The sequence below is a fragment of the Octopus sinensis genome, linkage group LG7 (assembly GCF_006345805.1).
Source record: "Octopus sinensis linkage group LG7, ASM634580v1, whole genome shotgun sequence".
Taxonomy (NCBI): Eukaryota; Metazoa; Mollusca; class Cephalopoda; order Octopoda; family Octopodidae; genus Octopus; species Octopus sinensis.
Genome location: NC_043003.1, coordinates 25,782,849 through 25,799,536, shown reverse-complemented (window position 1 = coordinate 25,799,536; position 16,688 = coordinate 25,782,849). Strand labels below are relative to the sequence as shown.

Sequence of the window (16,688 nt, the reverse complement as noted above, 5' to 3'; positions counted from 1 at the left end):
AATGAAATACTTTTGTTGACAATTGTTGATTCCTGAATGTGCTGACCTTTATTTTTACAATGAATAAAAAGCCTTCAAGGTTAACATGTTACAAACACATTAAACAGTGTACCACTGTTTCTGTCTTCTCTTTTTGTTTTCCAATTCTTGTGTTTTTCACCTTTTATTCTCTTCAGATAATGATAAACAAGTGAAATTGCTCTTTAACTGCTAAATACACATGTCAACAACAACACTGCTCCACTATCACTACTACTTGGTGTTATTCTCAACGTTTCACTTGCAGTCTCTCTGATCTGATCAACAACAAATTTAAGCACCAGCAAAACAATCACAACTATAAACGTCACTAACAAGAACCGTCATAACATCATTACCACCAACAACAACAATGGCAAACTTTTATTTGAATTAAATTATGGCTTGTACTGTAGGGTCTGGCGAACCTATTTTACACATACTTATGGGTTTTAAAAAATTAAAATATAGTTTATAGTATTGAACTATGCAAAAGTGATATAGGGGCCTGATGATTAGGGTTATATTTTAAGAATGGTTCCAGCAAAACACAGAGTGGTTTAGGAACCGGGAAATGTACCTCATGAAACACATGTAACCAAGTTATAAAATAGTAGGTACTTAAAATAAAAATTCTTTTTTATATGGTGAGATGAAGGGGCCTACTATCTCTAAATGAAAATATATATTTCTTCATTGACAATAATTTGAACCCCTGTTATGCTGGAATTTTTATTCCCTAACAAATAAAATTAAATATATATATATGCATATATACATACATATATGTACATACATATATGTGTGTATATATATATATGCATATAAGGGTATAGGACAACAAGAGAAACAAATGGAAAACAAGACAAGTAACATAAAGAACAACTCTTCATCAGTTGTCGGCTGTTTATCTACTCCACGTTTCGAGCAATTAACGACAATATAAGGCTTTGATAAACAGTTGCTCCCATGAACCAAATTAAAATTTGAGGTCTCTTGGAGTTAGTGGTCAATTATGGCGATTGGTTGGACAAAGGTACTTACCAGAAGAGCTAGGAAGAAGGAGAGATAATAAAGTACTGGTGATCCCAAAACAGGTGCACGTGCATGTGAGAGTGTGTGTGTGTATATGGATAGGGGCTGGTGACTTTGACTTGTGGATATGTGCGTCTGTAATGTGTGGGTGCTGGGAAATGGTCAGTCCTAGAGTGTGCGGGGTGGTGGTGTGGGTTTGGGGTGAGGATGTGGGGTATATTGGAGTGGGATGTGAATGGAGGGAGAAGGTGGGTAGGAGTGAAGAGAGGAAGTAAGTGTCAGATGAAGAGAGGAGAGAGGGAGTCAGATGAAGAGGGGAGTGGAGTGGAGCCCATGTGACACAAAGGAACGAAGAGAGAAGATTAATCCCTGTTCATGGCAAAAGCGAAAGTCCAGATGGCCCCTGTGCAAAGACAATCCGAACAGACAGGTGTTTTAATGAATGACTGGTAGAGCAGAAATGTCATGAGACCGGGGTGTCATTGCTGAGTCTAATGTCTTGGAGGTGCTCCATGAACCGGTCAGCCAAGAGGCATCCCGTTTGACCAATGTACAGAGAAGGACAGAAAGATGCAGTAAATGACATTGTTAGAAGTGCCGGTTATATATATATATATATATATATATATAAAATGAAGTTTACAGTACTATATATCTGTAATGGTTAAGGTTTTAGTTGAAGTTACCAGTTGTAGCGGGAGAAATTGGTTGGTAAACAATAGTATTATTTGTAAACATTATTATGATTTGTCGTTATGACAGCAAATTGTAAGATGTGGAAGATGAACAATGCATGAAGTTTTAAGGAAGTATTTATTTACCATTACATTACAATACCTTGCACCGATGGGCAGGTTATGATAAATCTAAAAGCATGCGAAGTAAAGTTTGAGTTTGTGTCCTCTTCATTGTTTAGTAGTAAATACAGAGAGAGATAGAATGATGTTGTAAGAGAACAGAATTAGAGCTAGTGAGAGTTGTACGGTGTGGGACGTTGTCTCACAGTTGCTGACAGTAAACTTCATTTCTCTTGCTGACCATTATCTTTAGTAGCTGCATTCTTTGTGATTATGATTCTAGCAGTCCATTCCCTAACTAATTGAGTCATCACGATGTGACTAACTAATTTTTGCTTGCGGTGTAATTGCTTATATAACTATCCAGAAGGATAGATATATATTTAGTTGGTGATCTTGTTATCTCTATTCTAGCTTTTGGTGAAGCAGAAGAGGTTAGAAAGGATCAAGAGGTGAAGACATTATTTTGGCCTAGCTAAAGGCACCTGGAAAATGTAAAACTGCAGTCAGAGAAAAACCATCGTTCCACCATGGGAAAAGTTCTTTGGAGTGTTAATTTAAATTTGGTTATGGTGGATCGAATCCACTTCATGCTTGCAAAATTCACTACATCTCCATTACAACTGACTTACTAATTGGCTTCGCGCTAGAGGTTCAAAACGATATTAGGTAACAGCCTGATTATGTAACCCTAAGCCCTTCATAGTTGGCAGTAGGATAAAATGTGTGTATTTGTCCATGCTTTACAGTTTCGGTTTGTTTACTTGCTCGTAACTTAGTGGCTCAGCAAAAGACTATGATAGAATAAGTACCAGGTTTATATATATAAAAATGTTCTGGGGCCGACTTGATTGACTAAAACCCTTTAAGTGCAGTGTCCTAGCATGGCCGCAGTCCAATGACTGAAACAAGGAATGTGCGCGAGTGTTGCATGTGTGTTGGGTCAAATGTATTGGAATGCAAATATATTTTGTAAGCACCTGTGAGTTTAAATGTGATGGCGTTGAGAGTGGAGATTTGCACCAATTGATATGTGGTAGGAGAAATAACACAAGTGATAGTCAGAGGAAATCTCAAGGACTTTGCATGAAATCGATTCTCAGCTGTTATTGTCGTCATTAGTTCTGGTCTTACACCTCATTAACTCGATATTCTAAAAAATAATTACGAAGGTTAATTACTCCAGAGGTTCTATCAGCATGAAAAATATGAGAACATTAATTTGATCCCCGAACACAATTTTTTTTCTCTTTTCTTAAGCTTCTTCGCTTTCCTTCTTTTCTGACCATTCTTATTAGCTCGTCTTTTCTTTCTCTTTTTTATTTGCTTCTTCTCAATACTTCATATTTCCCTCACCACATTCTCTCCCTTTCTATTAGTTCATCGAACTCTTACTTCATCTTCCACATAACATCTTTTCCTAATCTCCTCTCTCTTATTGCTTAATCTTTTCTTTGCCTTCTCCGTCACTACTTTTAACCCCCTTACTTCGTTTTTCTTTCTACCCTCTTACGTCTTCTTCCCTTCTATTCCTCTTATCCCCTCTTCCTTTCTTACTCCCGTACATTTGTCTTTCTTTTCCATATGTTTCTTCCCTAGAGAGTGATATATAAAGGGAGATTAGGCAGATATCTTCGGAGTAGATTATCGCCATTGATACAGGAACGAAGATGGGCAGTGATTACTTCCATGCTATTCCCCACCATCTCTTCACATTCTCTTACATATACAGACGCCAGTTTCTACTCTTCACTTAACTACCAAACCAACACCGTGTACTGTATATTATCAATGATGGTGTATATATATTTATATCTTTCACACGTTTAAAACAACACCAAAAAAATGACGGAGTTGAGCGACATCCCCGAGGAAGTTCTACGGATCATCTTCCGAAAATTGGACGGCACCACGCTTTTCCGTATGGGTCAAGTTTGTAAGTACTGGTACCGAATTGTTTACGAATTAACGCAGGACGTCAGCATGTGGTGCTCATTTTGTTTGTATGAAATTCCCACCCCTGCTCTCGAACAAATGACCGGTTTGGTAGACGTGGACAACCTGCTGGAGTGCGACTCCCGTATGAGGGACAAAATACTCAGTGTGCGCTTGCCCTGGCAATACTGGCGTGAGGTTTACATCGCTTATTGTCGCAGCCGATGTCTTCGTCAATGGCACTGCCTTCGTCGAACCGTCAAACAGTCGAAGTTCCGAGGTAAACCGACATGCGTTAAGTTCCATGGTAAGTTGATCTTAATATGATTTCTCTTTCTTTATATTGCGTCTGTTTATTATTGTCGAGCCTCAGGACCTCCTCTAATCCTGCTGAAAGCATTCTAGTCGTGACCATCCGAGAAGTAGGTGTGAGACTACATTAACAAAAGTAGACATTCATTTCAGTGTAGATCCTCCCCGCCACTTTTAACTTTATTATGTTTTTTTTTTTTCCTTCCCAACGATCTTCCAGATTTTGTTTTGAAAATCAAATTCAAAATAATAATAATAATGATAATAATAATAAAAGCTAGTTGTCCTCGGGGTATTTACAACTGTAAAACTACTTTTGTTTTTATAAATTTATTTCGTTTGCAATTTCATTTTGCTTGCATTCTGAAAATTTAAATTGTTGTTTTCGTTTGAGTCTATGGATGAAAGTGTACACAATTACAAATAAAAACAAAACATATTTATATCCATTTTGTAATTTTCAAATTAGAGGCATAATAAATAGCAAAAAGATAGACAGATGTTTAAAAACCTACAGTAAAACGGTTAAGAGCTTCTAAGTGTCGTTTCTTTACTTAAAGGTGTGAATGGTGGGAAATTTGGCTGTCAATGTCTTGGCCTCTAAAGATAGTGTCGATGTCAACTGCACTTTAGATGAAAACAAATTAAGAGTCAGTAATATAATTATTGTTTAGCCTCGAGTCAGTCCTGATCAAGCACACCTGTAATTAGAGATGTTACAAACATTACATCTCGTTTTTTATTTAGTCGTATAAGACATGTTTTGAGTTGATGGAGTTTTGGCTGCTATTTCACCAGGTCAACAGACCGCATAGTATTCCTCACGGGTTGCAGCTATTGGTAGGTAGTTATACTTAATGAGAAAATAGGTTTTTATTTAATGCCAAAATATTAATTTCTAATTTAGGCTTATTACTCGATATACGGTGTAGCCGACTGTGTCAACTCCAATTGTTGACATATATTTATTGATCGATACTGGTAAAGTTAACATCAGCAAGAATTGAACCCGGTTTGTAAAAAGCCATAATTATATGAGGAAGCCTTCACATGTGTAACTTGGCATGTTAAATAAAGCATGTAAATGTCATTCAAACCCCTTATCATCATCATCATCGTTTATCGTCCGTTTTCCGCGCTAGCACGGGTTGGACGGTTCGACCGGGGTCTGGGAAGCTCCAGTCTGATCTGGCAGAGTTTCGACGGCTGGATGCCCTTCCTAACGCCAACCACTCCGCGAGTGTAGTGGGTGCTTTTTACGTGCCACCTGCACAGGGGGGGGGGGGTCCGGCATCGGCCATGATCGGTTGGTGCTTTTAACGTGCCACCGGCACGCAAGCCAGCCAAGGCAGCGCTGGCAACATTCGGATGGTGCTTTTTATGTGCCACCGGCACAGAAGCCAGCCGGGGCGGCGCTGGCATCGGCCACGTTCGGATGGTGCTTTTTATGTGCCACTGGCACAGAAGCCAGTCGAGTCGGCGCTGGCTACGGCCACGTTTGGATGGTGCTTTTTATGTGCCACCGGCACAGGTATCACAACTACTATTTCCATTGATATTTATTTCGACGTTCATGTTCATGTATTTGACTCAACAGGTCTCCTCAAGCACAACGGGACATTCTGGGATCCAGGGTACTTTGAATGGGCAGGGGCTATGCGGAACTGATGCAGGAAGCAGCCCGGATCTTTGCAGTCACAGCATATCTCCAGAGATCTCGATCCTTCGCCATTGCCTCAGTGAGGCCCAACGCTCTGAGGTCATGCTTGACTACCTCATCCCATGTCTTCCTGGGTCTACCTCTCCCCCTGATACCTTCAACTGTTTGGGAGTGGCACTTCTTCACACATCTCTCTTCATCCATCCGCAGTACATGACCATACCATCGCAAGTGTTACTCTTGCACATCACATCTGATGCTTCTTATATCCAGCATTTCTCTCAGGTGCTTACACTCTGTCGTGCATGCACACGGACATTACACATCCAGCGGATCATGCTAGCTTCATTTCTTTCAAGTCTATGCATGTCCTCTGCAGTCACAGCCCATGTTTCACTACCGTGAAGCATGGCAGTTCGCACACATGCATCATACAATTTACCTTTCACTCTGAGCGAGAGACCCTTTGTCGCCAGTAGGGGTAGGAGCTTTCTGAACTTTGCCCAGGCTATTCGTATTCTAGTGGTGATACTTTCTGAGCATCCACCTCCACTACTAACTTGGTCACCCAGGTAGCGGAAACTATCAACGATTTCTAGTTTCTCCCCCTGGAGTGTGATGGAATCTGTTTTCTGCATCTGCCGCACATGAAAGCTATCTTATCAGTTAATTTCCCTTTAATGTTGCTGCACCTCTTATGTGTCCATAGCTTACATTGGGTGCATCTTATGGAGTTTCTACCTACACCTTTCCTACAGATCGAGCAGGGCCACCTGCCTGAGGGGGTGTGTGCTGAGTTCGCCTTTCTGCTTACTATAACTTTGGTCTTTGCTACATTTACTCTAAGGCCCTTTGATTCTAACCCTTGCTTCCACACCCAAAATTTCTTTTCTAGTTTCGGTAGTGATTCTGCTATGAGAGCCAGGTCATCAGCATAGAGGAGCTCCCAGAGGCATCCTGTTTTGAATTCCTCTGTTATTGCCTGGAGGACTATGATGAATAAAAGGGGACTGAGGGCTGAGCCTTGGTGCACACCTACTTCTACCCGGAATTCTTCACTATATTCGTTGCCAATCCTAACCTTGCTGACAGCCTCTCTGTATAGAGCCTGTACAGCCCTTATTAGCCATTCGTCAATCTCCAGTTTCCGCATCGACCACCAGATAAGGGAACGGGGAACCCTGTCAAAGGCTTTCCCCAAGTCCACAAAAGCTATGTAGAGGGGTTTATCTTTAGCTAGGTACTTCTCCTGCAGTTGTCGGACCAGGAATATAGCATCAGTGGTGCTTCTACCCGGCACAAAACCGAACTGCATCTCATCTAAGCAAATTCTCTCCCTAATGAGATGGGTTATGACCCTCTCTGTGACCTTCATCACCTGATCCAACAGTTTAATACCCCTGTAGTTATTTCTATCTAGAGCATCACCCTTACCCTTGTAGCAGTTGACTATGGTGCTTATAAAAAGGAATAATGCATAATAAACTGTCTGGAAAAACAAATAGATGGTTATACCCTGGAACACTTTTGATCAGGGCTACCCTAAAGTAAACATCATCATTGGAGGTGTTATGCCTGAGGAAACAATTGAAATACCTGTTAGAAGGGTTGTCATTATCTAAATTATGATTGTGTGACATTTTTGTTTTCCTAAGAGCATTGTGTTAGAGCAGGGATTCTCGCCTATAATACTTTTTATCTACGGACCTCATTGATTACCATTTTATTCTAGTGGACCCTCATAGGCATTTGATGTTTAAAAACTAGTTTTATAGAAACTTCTTTCAAAGTTCCTATTTTGTTTTTCACACATTAACTTGTGTAGGTAAAATGTTAGAGAAAGTAACCTAGCTGTTTCTTATAATACATACATCTAAAGCAAAATTTTTACAGGGGCCCTTAAAATACTATTGTGAATCCCCAGTTTACAATTTTGTTATGTGGACCCTCAAAAATCTCATATGGACTCCAGTTGAGAACTACAGTGTTAGAGGAATCAGCTGCAGTGTGCTGGGCTGGACACAAAATGTTTTTTCCCATGAGAGTTCCAGACCCCAGTAATGAACTCATTTGCATACAGCCAACCAGAGCTCACCTTCACCTTGTTGTCAAGTTAACAAAGGTTGGCAATTGGTGTGCAACCAACTGTAGCATCCAGGAGAAAGGTGGTTGGTGGTGGCAGAAGCTGCATTGGTGCTGGCAGACTGTTGAAAAATTGTATGAAAAGTGTGAAAGGAAAGGTGCTGTTCAGCTCTCAGATTATGCCTAGATGCAAAACCCAACATAACATTCATGAATGTGTTAAAAACAACCAATCTCTTGGTAAAACACTACCAAGTAAACTCAAGATGAGGAACAATGTTGTAAGTTGACCCATCACCAAGTTACGCCTGATTTTAGGAGACCAGTAATTAGATAGATTTGCATCTATACTTATAATCGGATTTTGTTAGGGCCCCATATGGTAAAGATGTGGATGGGAAAAATGTGGGTAGAGGGTGATGTGCTAGCAGCCCTCTCCTCGCACTGTTTTACAAAGTAAACAACAACACAAATAACTACTCAGAGGCAGCCATGGTTGAGACACGAACAAGAACAACAAGCATTATTAAAAGAGAAAAGAAGCATGGTGATTCCTTGGCTTCAGTGTGTTGCTGGTGAGGAAGCTCACCATGACAAAGTTGCCAAAAGAAGGTCAATTTGACTCTGGGTGGAAACACAGTATGCAAAAGAGCAGCAGTTGTGGGACTGTGTCTATGAATAGTTGTCGGTTAGCAGCTTGTTTTATACAATTGGACACTGACCCAAATAACTTTTAAAAAGGGTGGCGCCCCATTATGATCACAACTTCTGGCTGAAACAAATAAATGTAAAAATGAATTAGCCAAATTCGCTTAGTCTACAATAAACTAAGAGACTGCAGTTGTGTAATGTGGATGAAGATAAATTACTGATAACAGATGATAGTAAGGTGTTGTGGTTATAATCATACATGTATGGATAATAAAATTATAACAAGAAATAGTTTTTTTATATTTTATGGTTTATTTTGTGTAGATGTAATTTACTTATATTTGAGTTCAAGTAATTTTTTTATATTAATATGTATCAATATTTGGCAAATGTCTTCTATATGGTTCAGTCCCACTGTGTGGCATCTTGGGCAAGTGTCTTCTGCTATAGCCCTGGGCCGACCAATGCCTTGTGAGTGGATTTGGTAGACGGAAACTGAAAGAAGCCTGTCGTATATATGTATATATATATGTGTGTGTGTTTGTCCCCTTAGCATTGCTTGACAACCGATACTGGTGTGTTTACATCCCTGTCACTTAGCGGTTCGGCAAAAGAGACCGACAGAATAAGTCCCGGGGTCGATTTGCTCGACTAAAGGCGGTGCTCCAGCATGGCCGCAGTCAAATGAGTAAAAGAGTAAAGAGTATAGTCCTGGGCTGACCGAAGCTTGTGTGTGTGTTGTCTTGACACTGTGTGATAGTTGTAAAATGCTTGTCACTGTCATACAAGCCATGTCATTGATTTCCACTATTCTGTGAGAGCATGTCTGGTCATGGGGAAATATTACCTTGCTTGGAAACAGGTGAGGTTTGGTGACAGAAAGGGTATCCAGACAGAAAATCTACCTCAATAAATTCCATCCAGCTCATGCCAGTATGGAAAAGTGGGCATTAAAATGACGACCATGATGTATCACTATGACGATTCATTTATCCTCTATGAGGTTTTCCTATTCCATTTAGTATTCTTCAATTGCTCAGTGTAGCCAGATATATATGTCATGATAATGATTTCCACACAGTTTGAATTACACGTTGTTGATTAAGACAAGTTAATTAGGTGAATCATGTTAATTGTGGTCAGTGAAAACAACATCCATTCACCGCTTGATTGAAGTATGTCTTTTTTCAAAAATTTTATCTGCAATAAAATTTATTGAACAATTTTTTTTTATATGCCCTTGCATACAGGCTTGTCCCCCGCATCCCTCTCCATCCAAGTATTCCTAATCTTGCAGGCTCATGAGTGCTGATTCCACATAAAAAGCACCCATACTGGTGCTTTGTGACAGTACACTCTATTAAGTGATTGGCATTAGGAAGGGCATCCAGCTGTAGAAAACATGCCAAAACAGACATGGAGCTTGGGCATTTCTTCAGCTGGTCAGTTCCTGTCAAACTGTCCAATCCATACCAGCATGGAAAATGGATATTAATTGATGATGATGATGATGAATTACATACAGTAAATATACAGAGCAGTCAAAACTTTGACAGTTTTTCATTCATTGAAATGGTAAGAGTTTGTGTAATTTGATTCTTGTAACATTAAAATACTAACTACTGCCATTTTAACTCATCATGAAAATGGGATCTTCCAGAATTGCTTAATTGAGATCAAATCAAATGCTTAGTTTTACGCCAGATTAGGCCACTTCTTTATTAAAAAGTGAAAAGCTTTCATGCAGTTAACTGAAAATGTCATTCGCATAAACAATTAAGTGGAATCCATTGTATAAATATGTGTGATGGACATGTTGAGATGGCTATGGCAATTAATAATGGATGTGACTGATATGTGAGGAACGTTTGAACATAAATGTGAGAGTCATGGTTGTGACAGATGCTGGGGGAGAAAGTTGTACTGCAGACGTTGTGACAGATGTGAGGAAGGGTTGTGAGGTGTGTTTGGGAGCTGGTCAGGGCAGGCATATGTCTATAACGTCGATATGTTACTGATGGCTTTAGGGTTGTGATGTAGATGTATTTAGAAGACATTTACGAAAGGTGTGTGTGCATGTTAGTAATATCTATACGTTATAGTTTTAAGATGTAAATATGTTCAATGGATGTTTGTGACCTATATATTAAAGTAGAATGGTAGCATAACATTATCAAAATCTAGAGATTAGATGCCACTTATAGTTTTAGTAGAAAAGTTAATCCTGTGATTGGGGACAGTTTATGATGAGAATATTTCTGTAATAGATACATCTTGGCAGTAAGCTCATATTCTGTTGACAAATATTAGTAGTAACTGTTTTCTCTATCAAATATGATGCTTGTTTATTCACATTGTTTTGAATTAATCATGCATTGTCTTATGGATTCGAGACTTCATTGATACGATTGTTTAATTTTACACTGGCATTGTAGTGTAGGTGTGAGAAGCTGGACATGGTCAGTTTGAACATAAAACACGTAGATTTTTGGGGTCAGACATGGCTGGACTAAATGGTAAAAGGCTTAAATTCAGGTTAATCCTAATCATGCAAATCTACCATCAAAAGCACTCCTGCATTTTTCCTCCAGACATAATGTATCTTTCAGCTATCAGAGGTCCTCAAAGTAAACACTAACTGTTGTTTGACCCCAGGTCAGTTTTAATCCAGCAAACCAAGAAGGAAAGACAATCCAGCAGTGATTATCCTGTCTTTTTTATTTTATTTATTTTTCTCATATATGGTGTATATTGGATTATGCTATATATAACCTTTTTTTAAAGACTGTTGACTGTAATATGAAGAATATCTGTTATTTCTAGCAATTGAAGTGACCACTTAGAGCTTTGGTTCTCAATCATTTTTTGCCTGTGGACCTTCTTTGATTCCTATCTCCTAAGTCCCCATAACCATTCGGTGGATATATATAAAAAAAAATCCTTCTGTATTTTTATAATTAAATATTATTATGAATTGTATAAAAAAAAAAGTTAAAATACTTTGTGTATTGTAAAGTATAAGCAATTCATTGCACATAAATTTTAAGAAAACAACTTAGCTCTTATTAAGCTGTTGTTGAGAATATAAATTTACATGTAATTTTGATGAAAGGTTTTAATTTGGCTCACTTTAAAATAGGTAATTTATATTATAGAACCAAAGGTGTTTTCAGGTGGATTGGTATAAAATAAGTTAAAAGTCATGCTTGAGTGAGTGGTGGGGATATGTTATACAGTTGATTACACTGGTCCCAATGTTTATTTTACTGATACAGTAATGTCATGATATACAAGTAAATTTGTTCCCAGAGACCGCTTGGAAAGCAAAAATTCGTAAAGCAGAGCAATAATTTCCCATAGTAGCAATGTTATAAATCATAATTCATTCCCAGAAAAATATTTTACTCCTAAAATTTATAATACTCGTAAATAAATGCCAATAAAACAATTGTAGAATATAAAGAATATTTTGTGTGAAGTAAAAGGAGTGTCAAAATCATTTATAATAAAAATTATTATAATAATCGTTTTCTGAATCACTTGCACTAGATTCACACACACTATCACTTATAGATGCAATTGTCGATTCATTTGCATTTGTAGACAGACTGGTAGATTTCTTTTTAAAAAACAAGTCTAGAGTTGTTTGCTTAGAACCTGCTTTTTTGCTCTCTATGAATTTCTCAGTAACATGCAGAAGCATTTGTTATGGTAGTAGAAACTTTTGCACTTCATTCAAAATTTGGACCTTGTGCTTGAAAAATAAAACTCATAAACCCAGGGTCTCGTAAAGCAGGTCCTCGTATAGTGAAGTATTACTGTAATTATTTTGGGTGGGTGGAAAGTTAAAAAGAATTGAGCAGGATTTGAACTCCAAATATAAAATATCTTAACCAAATAGCACAGTGCCTTTTTCTGATACTCTAGACTCTGCAAGCCTATCAACCTTTGATTGATTTTTGTATTTATTTCAATGTGTCAGTTTTCTATAATTGTTCAACAGATCAGTTTTCTAGTCTTGTTCATCTTCATTATTTTTTTAAAAATCCCCCCCCCCATGCATCTGTTTTATTTAATCTCTCTTTTTTTTTTTTTTTTGTAATCCGAGTTGCCTGTTTTTCATCAGAGTTTCAACTCAATAATGTAAAGAATTCCTTTTGTGAATGTAATTTTGTGTTTCTCTTTAGGTAATCTGTTACTGACTGGCCATGAGAATGGCAGTGTGATTTGTTGGGAGAATGCTGGAATGAAACATCAGACCAATTCCTTACTCCATCGGCACCGAAGTGCAGTGACCGCTCTCGCTGTCCTAGATTTTTGTAAGTTTTTTTTGTTTGTTTGTTTGTTGTTTTTTTTTTCCTCTAGGAAATCTCCATATAATAATAGCCAATTTAAACATTGATTGATTTCTCCAGTTACACTTTACATTGTATGGAAAGGGGAGGAGGAGGAGGAGAGAGTAAAGGAGGGATTGAGAGAGAGAAAGAGACTTAACATAGGAGGTGCAGGACAAGTCTCTTTTAACTTATTGAAAACAATAAATTTTTTAATGAAATTGTGTGGTGATAGGTTTTCAGTGGAGTAGATTGTGATTATGTGATTTTATTGATAAAATTCAGAAAATTAACATACGAGGTTTGATCAATAAGTATCTGGACTGTTGTCATAGTAACGAAGCTAAAGCGTGCAGAGTGAAGCCACGTGGCAAAGATTGACCTTCAACTCATTTATTAACGAGCACATGGTGCATTTTATATGTGTGTGCCCCTCAAGGTCACGTGCATTGGTTGGACAGCACTGATCACTATACAGAGAGTGAATAAAAGGTAACCAATGGTATGCCAGTAATCGAAAAGTACTGATTATGAGTTGATTGATTTGGGAAACATTAATTGCATGTTGGCTGAATATTGGAAATGGCACAAACTAAAAATCGCATATTACCCTGAAAGTGCTCGCGTACCACCTGGAAAGCCCTCGTGTACCACTAGTGGTATGCGTACCACAGGTTGGGAACCACTACTTTAATGGAATCCGCTTTGATGTAAGCATTTAAACCAAGTCTCTGATTTGAAAATGCATTCCATCCATTAGCCTTGGAGACTGCTAAGAGTCACAGAACCTTTCTTTTCTCTCAAGTAAGCGCTAAAAAAAAAACAACAAAAACAATTTTGTGGCATGTTGTATTGAAGACCTGTCTAAATCTTTAAATCTTGCCAGCATGAATGAATACATGTTGAAATTTTAGTGATGATAGCTTGAAGTAGGTTTTATTATAACAGGTTACTTGTCTTAGTTACACTAAAATTATGACCGATTTTTTTCATGGGTATCTGAACCAAACGATACAATATAAAACTAGCTATCACCACAACAACAAGAAAAAGCATAACCTGCTAATTCAGGTGGGCTACGTGCTTTCACATTACTATTAACTATGTCTCTCTTTGACAATCCTACAGCTGTGTGTATAGATGTCAAACAGCTTTTTTTTAAAAGGTATTTTATGTATCATCATCATCATCATCATTAATGCTTAAACTGGTTGGATTAGATTCACAGAATTTCCTCACCTGTCTCAATCCTTTTGCATGTGGTGCACACAATCTATTTATATAAAAGTGTGCTTGATGCTTCAAACAGGAAAAAAAAAGATGAAAAAAACAAATTAATATGTATAATAGAGCACATATAATCCTTTATTTATAATCTTCTGTTAACTGGGAATACTTCACAAAAAAATTATTCTCAGCTGACGAAAAATGTGTGCCTCTGTATGTGTGTGTGTTTTGAATCTATCGTGTGTTCATGAATATGCATGAACATATGTGTACGTCTTATTTAGTGATAATAAAAATTATAGGTAAACTTTACTAATACTGGAACTTGTATACATGTGTGTGTGTAATATGTGTGTGAGTGTGGGGGAGTATCAGTGTGCATATATGACAGTGTAAGTGATTTGTGGGGGAAACTGTATATACGTAGCATCGGATGTAGTGTGCAAGAGAGAAGACTGCACTGGTATGGCCATGTAATGCATATGAATGAAGACAGTGGCATCAAGAGGTGCTGATCTCTAATTGTAGAGGGAACATATAGAAGGAGTAGACCCAGAAAGATGTGGGGCGAAGTGGTGAGAAAGATTCTATAAAGTTTGGGACTGTTGTATAGAATGCAAACCAGCAAGATACATGTACTGGGACTGAATCCCTAACCATGTGATTTTGAAGCAAATCTCTTAACCACACAATCCCCATCATTAAAATTTAATGTCTGTTACATGCTGGCATGTGTTGGTTTATCGTGTGTGCGAGAGAGAGAGAAAGAGAGAGACCTCAGTACAGGGAAAATTTGTCTAAGCCTTTGGTGATTTTGTACACAGAAATCATGTGAGCTCATAATTCCACCACCGGTAGTGGTCATTTTTCATCTGCTACTTATACTTCTGCTTTTTAGCACTATATGTCTATATGAAATGCTTTCACAAGATGAATGCCACACTATTGTTGCGCTTTCTATTGTATATCCACATTAAGTAAGATATACAGATTGCTTTTCAGTGCTAATATTGCTTGTGTCACTAATAGCAGAAAAGTAGATGTGTGTCTAATCACAGACATTCACACATACACACCAATTTTCTGGCACTTTTGGTTCTAGACCTGTGACAGATTATCCATTTTGCTGGATTAACAGAAGACATTATGGCTCGGTGTATATTACAAGCAGACTGTCACTGTTTTTACGAACATTTTCAATACCAAACTTTTCTTAGTATATTAAAGAATATAAAAATGTGTGTTGTAAAGCCTTGATAGCATAAAGATTATTAAAAATGGGCACAGGAAATTCAAGTGTCCTCTTGTAATTTTGTCCAGATTAAAGGTCTTGGATCCTTGGTTACCTAAAATTTAGTTGTACATGTGTGTATACATTCACACAGGTGCATAGAAACAGGAGGAAAAATTATTACACTCATAAAGTATTATTTATAATAATAACAGCAATTAAACTGAAATTTTACATTACTGTGGTGATCTCTCAGCTTTCCTCTTTTGTGCTTTATGTTTTAGTTTCTCACATTTCCTCTTGCACATTTTGGCAGTGTGAGTTAAACTATTAATTTTCCCATGTCCATTCACGTGAATGCCTGCTAAGTGCTTGGCTGTATGTATTTACATTTACACACTAGTGAGAAAGTGTGTGTGTGTGTAATGTATCTTCTAAGTTTTGAGGATTCTATAAAAGCTAATGCTTAGCTAGAATATGGAAGCAAAATCTAGGGCAGCAATCTATCTTGGGCTGTTTTCCCCTGATGGCCTGGTATATATTACTAACATACAGCTATGTGGAATTAAAAACTGCGACTTGCCTATACAATCAATTACTTTGAACATAAATTTTTGGAGACAGTCAATTTCTTTATTAACCATGAGGTTGAGAAAAAGAGGGGACGATACAAGGACAGATAAAGCAAACATTGGGGGCAGAGTATCGAATGAGACTAAATGTATGAATAAACAAACAATTAAAATATATACAATTAAATGAGAATGAGTGAGTTAGAAAAAATGAAGTGGAGAACGCAGTCGACCCCACAAACCACATACTCACACTGAAGACTTTGCTTTCTCTTATATTCTCGTTTAAACAGGTTCTTTCACTTGCAGCATACTTGCTATAGAAACACACTTTGCAACAGGCATTTCTTCTCCAGCCTTATTTTCCATTTCATGTGGAAAACGAAAAAGTCGATTAGCTCGAGACTGGAGATGAACATGCCTGTTGCAATTCCTTTCACTCTCGTCTTCTATACTACCTCTTTCACTACAGCAACTACCAAGAGAAAACAGGCTTGCTCCTCCTTATTCAGGGAGGTTGGTGGAACGATCTTAATTACAGATTTGCTCAACAGTTGTACTCTTCTCGGATGCGACAGCAGGTGTTCAACATAAGCCCAGAGCTCAGTTACCTTGGGGCATTGCACAATCACGTGCAGGACAGTTTCACTGTCCCACTTGCATCTTGCACAAACAGGTGAAGGCGCACACCCATGTCTAAAGAGCTTATCTCGAACTGGTAAAGCTCCTCTGTAACATTGCCAGGCCAGGGACTTTTGGTAATTATCCATAGACCCTGGCCCGAATATTCTTTAGAACAGGTTGGCCAGTTGATCTTTGTCGAAGCCTAGGGTT

The 16,688-nt window shown here is 38.0% G+C and overlaps 1 protein-coding gene across 1 annotated transcript in view; it reads left to right on the top strand.

The window, feature by feature from the left end:
• Positions 1-3,424: 3,424 nt before the first annotated feature.
• The window catches only part of LOC115213953, a 28,977-nt gene continuing 15,713 nt past the window's right edge, over positions 3,425-16,688 (top strand). Inside the window, exons 1-2 of the mRNA XM_029782956.2 lie at positions 3,425-4,092; positions 12,678-12,809. Of these exons, the coding sequence (XP_029638816.1) occupies positions 3,696-4,092; positions 12,678-12,809 (529 nt within the window). The 5' untranslated portion in view covers positions 3,425-3,695. The remainder of the gene's footprint in view (positions 4,093-12,677; positions 12,810-16,688) is intronic.